General features: G+C 34.7%; 1 protein-coding gene across 1 annotated transcript; it reads right to left on the bottom strand.

The window, feature by feature from the left end:
• Positions 1-899: 899 nt before the first annotated feature.
• LOC143235327 (myogenesis-regulating glycosidase-like) lies at positions 900-2,968 on the bottom strand. Its single transcript, XM_076473379.1, has one exon. It carries the CDS (start codon positions 2,946-2,948, stop codon positions 984-986), a length of 1,965 nt encoding a protein of 654 aa, XP_076329494.1. The 5' UTR covers positions 2,949-2,968; the 3' UTR covers positions 900-983.
• Between the last annotated feature and the right edge of the window lie 3,735 nt (positions 2,969-6,703).

Raw genomic sequence — 6,703 nt, 5'->3', positions numbered from 1 at the left:
ACTTCCTTAACATTTCTATAAATATGAGTATATTTCTGTTTTAGCTTTTAGAGTTGTTAGTTAGCCAGTAAATGTTTTGACTCACTTGGATGACTTCAAATAACTGTTGTTTCATCAAAAATCGCTCAGCACATTCCTATTTAATTTACTCATCAGGATTTTCTTTAGCGCAAGTCAGATATATATATTCTATTAGTATTATTTGCGCAAGTCAGATATATTTTTATATTATATATATATATTCTGTTAATATTATTTTCCACTACACCGAGTTTTCATCCTTACAGATTAACTTAATAGAAGCTTCAGTCTTTACAATAATCAAAACCAAAATTAAACCAACATAAAGGAACACCTTTATACCAATACTAATTAATAACCCATCACCACACTGCAACGTCCTCTACAATCCTGTACCCGTTTATACTCTCGTCCCAAAGACACGTGTTCATCAAAGGTCATATTTAAACACTCTCTCTTTCTTAACCTGAAGATGACCTAGGAAGGTCGAAATGTTGTTCTCTCCTTATTAATAAAAGTGTTAATACCCACACCAACCGTTCTGAGATACATTTTTATTTCAATTGGTATTTTTCGTATTATTAGTATTATTATATTTCATATATGTATTCATATGATTCACAAACACGGAATGATATAAAAGCACTTATTTCCCTGAGTAATCACACACACACACACAAAAATTATGGTCAGCGTATTACGTAAAAAAATCATCTTTTAATTACTGACTTAAGAAATAAATAACTTATCACATGACATCAACTTACTTACATCGCTCAGAATTAGGTTTACGTTTTATAAATGTTAACAATTTATACAAACAGTGGAACACAGTAAAACGAACTTAGTTATTTTGTGTAAGTTGGTCATTACTCCATGTGTAATCGCATTCTTTGGTTTACGATAACGACAAAGTAGCATAATGAGTCCATACATAAGGAAATTAATACCAATGAGAAAAATCATGAGGGTGGATTAGAACGTGTAAAATAAGCCACTTTATCTAAAGGAACAGAATAGTTGTAAAGCCATTTACTTCCTCTTAATATTTCAGTTGTTATTTCGTCACGCCACCAACCTTTTGGTAAGTATATGTCTAGGTTGTTCTTTCCTTTTTCAAGAACGGGCGCTACAATAATTTCAGCTCCAACGGAAAACTCCGTATTGCACACGTACGCATTTGGTTCACGTGGTTCCATCCACCACAAGGGGCGTAACACTGGGGTTCCACTTTCCTCATATTCTTTAATGCATCGGTTTATGATAGGCAATACTTTCTGTTCACGTATCACGTACATCACTTTGGCAACTTTAACCACTTCCAAGTCGTAATCTCCTGGAAGGAAAGAAAACTCCCAAACTGGCATAAATGCCGCTAGCTGGAGCCATCGTATGTACAGTTCTCTTTCAGGTTTTGTGTTGTTCACAGTTCTTAACATGTCACCTCCAACAGCACCAGGGTTAACGATGGCGTATCCCAGCAACTCCAGTGTTAACACTGTTGGTAAAACTGATGCGATTCCTTTAGAAGAATCCCACGTAGATGTTCTAGGAGATACTTTCACAAACACATTGACGTTTCTGGTTTGAAAACCAACAGATGCTCCCGAAACCAGTTCGAACTCATGTGTTAATCTCAGAAATTCTGTTAGAAGGTAATCTGGGCTAATAAGCTTTCCAAGATGATTGTAAGAACGAGGAGGAGAAGATGAATACTCTCCTACAAAAATAAATCCATCGATTCCATATTTTTGTTTCAGTTCTTTCAGACGATTAATAAACCAATCCGCAGCTTTTTTATTTGAAATATCAATAATTGCGCACACTGACCCTTTCCAAGGATAGAGAAGTGGCACGTTCCATTTAGAAGATGATATAAAATATGACCGTTTCACCCCTTTACTGAAAACTGATGATTCAACACAAACAAACGGATGAATGGCTAGAAGTAATCGAAATCGTTTGCTGTGCAATTTGTTGATCACCTCACTTGGATTTTCAGCAAAATTTGGATGAAATTCAAAATCACCCTTGTGTTTTTCCCAATTAGAGTGTAACACTATAAATCCAGGTTCAAACCCATGTTCTTCGATATGAGAAGCATAATTCAGCAGAGATTCATTGGTCAAATGCGCATTGAGCTTGGGTTCTGTTGACCACAGTGGACTCTTGTAAACGGTAACATTGGAAGTACTCGGGGTTTTTAAATGAAATTTTGTTATTGCGTGTAAGTGAGCTAGAACGATATTATCTTCCTTACAAATAGTATATTGTAAAAGTGGCAGCTTTGTTCTTGTCGAATCAAAGGGAATGCTGTTAAACTGTGTTTCTAAACATAGCTTCTCATTACCGCTAATATTTACACTGAAGTAAAGTGGGATTTCTGGGTCAACACGGATTGAAACTCCTTCTGACGATAGCCAATACCTTTCAAGAACTGGCCCCAACTGATTTTGATATGCATTCCCTGTTATAAAAGGTTGTAATGGAAGTGATATATTGGAGAAAGGAAAAGAGGTTTTATAAATTTCACCTATTCCAAACCAATAAGCTTCAGACAAGCTATAGCAGTCCTTTAAATAGGTGTCGGGTGCCAGACTTCTCCACTTTAAATTATAGCAGTTGAGCCTTTCTTCGTGCCAGTAGTCAATGTGAAGTCGAGCACGATATTTCCACTCTACACATATGTTCTGCGCATTATCTGAATGCAACAAGTGACAGTCTAATGGATGAAGATCTGAAGGAATTCCGAGGCCAAGGTTTCCTGCCAAGTGTATCTTGTTATCGTGGCCTAAGAGATGGAGAACTCTCTTTATCTTATGAAACCGAATACTTTCTCCAGTTGAGAGTTCCATAAGGTCTTGTTGATAAGATAACACGGTAAAAGTTACAAGTGCAACGATATTGCAAAGTAGCATAAACAGCATAACTCGAAAACGAAATTCGGAGGTTTTCCCCTGTAAATATGCAAGAAAATATAGTTTCAATTTGTTCCTTTGAAACAAATCAATTTCAAAATATTAATGTAATAAAAGTTTATTTTTAGTACTTATATTTTAAGATGCTTTTAGAAACTTAGTGTGTGCGTGTGCTTTCTTATAGCAAAGCCACATCGGGCTATCTGCTGAATACACCGAGGGGAATTGAATCCCAGATTTTGTACATTCGTAGAATTACCGCTGTACCAGCGAGGGACATTAGAAACTGTACTATCGGTTTAAATACAGATTTCAGGCGTCTATGGACTTGATTCGTTTTGCAGTGTATGACTAGAGAGAAGGAAGCTAGTCTTCACCACCCATCGCCGGCTCTTGGGCTGCTCTTTTACCAACAAATAGTTGGATTGACTGTTAGATCATAACGCCCCCACGGCTGAAATGGCGAGCATGTTTGGTGTGACGAGGATTCGAACCAGCGATTCTCAGATTACGAGTTAAGCACCCTACCCACCTGGCTATGTTGGACTGCATCGATGGACTTAATCCTTTGCTATAAAAGTTTGAGGAAGACTAAAGAGGCACATTCGTATATACTGCGCGACTTTCTTTCACATGTAGAAATGAAAATCTATTCAGATATTTCTCTAATAAATTGTGCTTTTAATTCACACGTAATTTGAATTACATTCATTTATAGCTCCATTCATTCCTTTTTACCATATAAATCTCAAATATTTGTCTTTCTAAATTCTTCTGCACATCTGCAAATATATCACGTTCCTCAAGTACTACGAGTCTCTGGTAAACTAAAGACGCTAACATGTGTTTGGTGTTCCTATAGACGATTTAAAGAGACAGCGTTTTATGTAGCTGTGCCCTAAAAAAAACAAAACTACTAGTATTGAGTGTTATAAGATCGTTTGCTTCTAGTATTGATATTTATTATCATTGAGCCGCATCAGATGACTGAAAATGTATTGCCATCTAGGGAAATTAATCTGAACTACATTTCAACATTTTTTTTTTAGTTCATGTATTGTAAAACAACTATTAATTAAACATATTTATCATTTTATTACATAACTACAGAACTAAGTGATAACCTTTTAACATTGGATATACGTCTACTTGTTTTACTTTTATAATAATTTGAAATTTTCAAGAAAAATTACATTTTTAAAACATTTTATTTTAAACATACTTCAGTGCACACACAAAAGTTTAAAACATTATCTGCTTAGAAATAATATAAACTATCTTTCTGCAAAAAATTGGGCACTTTTATACTGTAATTTTGATGCAGTAAGGGGATTTCTATTTTCAAACATTAGTTTTAAACCTCGTATAATAAAAACAGTTTAATTAACGTCATATTTTATAGTATTTAATTCACAACACTCTTAAAGTATATATTTCATGAGAAAACGGCTTTAAGAATACCTCTTTTGGAAATAACTATAAACACACGTGAAACATATTTATAGGCCAATATATATAATGGCTGAGGAAACCCTTAAAACATATTTATTTTTCTTATAGGGTAACTGGCTTATTAATAACTTGTTGTTACCGTTAGAGAAGATAACCATCTTGAAATGTGTTAATCAGAAAAAAGTAAGGATGGTCTTTATTTTTATTTTAAGAGAGTGGTGTCCAAGAAAGCCTAGAATGATCAAATGGTTCAGAATTGTCTGTGTATTTCACTTTTTAAAAATAATATATCATTACCTTAAAGCGAATTCTAACTTTTAGTCACGGCACAGTGTCTCATAGAATGGCTCTGGATTTTACCAAGTACAAAATGTTAGTTCGTAACTCCGTCATTTCTTGACCGATTTCAGATCTAATTACAGTTTTGGATTCAATACGTCGATCCATTTGAAATAATGTATTTGATCACGACGAAAACATCATAGATTAATTTAATATGATCCTCTCTAAAAGAATTTCAATTTGATGGTTGGTTGGTGGATGTCCTGATGACTGACAAAATCGAATCATATATACTCGCACCTCGCACTTGGTATTACTGGCGTACAAACACCATAATCATGAAAGACAAGTTTAGCTCGGTTTCTCCGAATTTATCCGATTACACTTTTAATCTCGTAATATTTCCTTATTTGATTGTCTGTTTCCATTTTATTTGAATTTAATCACTAACATAGGCTTAACAATCTCCTAAATTTCGGCACATTTTATGCTGTATAAAAGCTTGTCAAGGAGAGAGTTTCCAGGATCAGATTAGGCATGGTATTACGTGTGTGACACCACATCATCAACATCATTATGACGTCAAACTAGGTATAATCCGACTAGGATTCCCGTGATCGAACACATGGAAGTGCATTAGTACTCTATCGATGTCTATAAAGAATAAGTAAAAAAAACAACAACTCGTATAAATCTATGCTTTGAATTTATTAAGGAAAAAGAACCTTTGTTTACACAGACTGAATGTATAAAATATTTGTATGGAAGAGAACAACTTTGCCTCAAAAGAATAGATGTGTATGCAATCACGTGGTCATATAATGTTTTAATCTCTTATCCAAAGGAACACGCATGTAGCATGCTTCTCGAAAAGAAACTTTTACACTTCTTCTGTATATTGCTGATTTGTATATGGAATAGTTTGGGTTTACAATAGTTTCCCGTCATATCTGACGGGCTTTTGCACTTGTATAGCTAACTCATAAACCGAGGATCGCGGGTTCGAATCCCCCGTCGCACTAGACATGCTCGCCCTTTTGGCCGTGGGGACGTTATAATGTCACGGTCAATCCCACTATTCGTTGGTAAAAGAGTAGCTCAAGAGTTAGCGGTGGGTGGTGATGACTAGCTGCCTTTCCTCTAGTTTTACACTGCTAAATTAGAAACGGCTAGCACAGATAGCCCTCGAGTAGCTTTGCGCGAAATTCAAAACAAACAAACAATACCTAACAGAAGTTCGAGCGCCACGATTATTGGGGATTCCCACTTGTTCATCTATAAGTGTCTAAAAGCTAAACGTATTTATTACATAACAGATGCCTTTGATTGCTTGATTTAAACACTGTTGTTGTATTAGATAAACTAAAGGTGATTACGTTTCAGAAATAAATAAAGCTACGTTTTCTAATCGATTGCTAATTCATCAGATATACGTCACGGCTAGAAAGTGGACGTTCTTGAAAGGAAATGTATAATTCATGTTACAAATTAATTAAAACATTAAATAATAATAATAAAATTCAAAAGCTGAATTTATTTTAAATATAATAAAAACTTTACATTTAATGACAAAATAACTTTCAGTAAATTGTACTGTCTTTGCTTGTTACAAGTAGTAAAAACAACAGGATAGCTATTAGCACACTGTACGGCTTATGGCAAACAACAAAATAGTTGTTAGCACATTGTATGGTCTGTAATTATTTGACAATTGCTTGTTGTTTGGAAGTAAGTACAGGGCAACACAAAGGGGTGTCCGTGCTATACCCACCACGGGTATCGAAACCCGATTTTTAGTGTTGTAAGTTCGCAGACATACCACTGAGCCATTGGGGAGCTTCACATTCGACAAAAAACAACAAGAAAATAGCTATTAGTACATTGTAAGGTCTGTGCCTGTTAAAATAGTTAAAAACAATAAAATAATCGAGTAATATAGGTTTAACATATAACTACAAATTATCGAAAGTTAAAAAATTAAATGATACATTAATGTGAAGAGTTTGGTAACTACACAAACAAATCGTAAC

The sequence above is a fragment of the Tachypleus tridentatus genome, chromosome 2 (assembly GCF_004210375.1).
Source record: "Tachypleus tridentatus isolate NWPU-2018 chromosome 2, ASM421037v1, whole genome shotgun sequence".
Taxonomy (NCBI): Eukaryota; Metazoa; Arthropoda; class Merostomata; order Xiphosura; family Limulidae; genus Tachypleus; species Tachypleus tridentatus.
The sequence above is the reverse complement of the archived record's forward strand: the minus strand, read 5'-3'. Positions and strand labels throughout refer to the sequence as shown.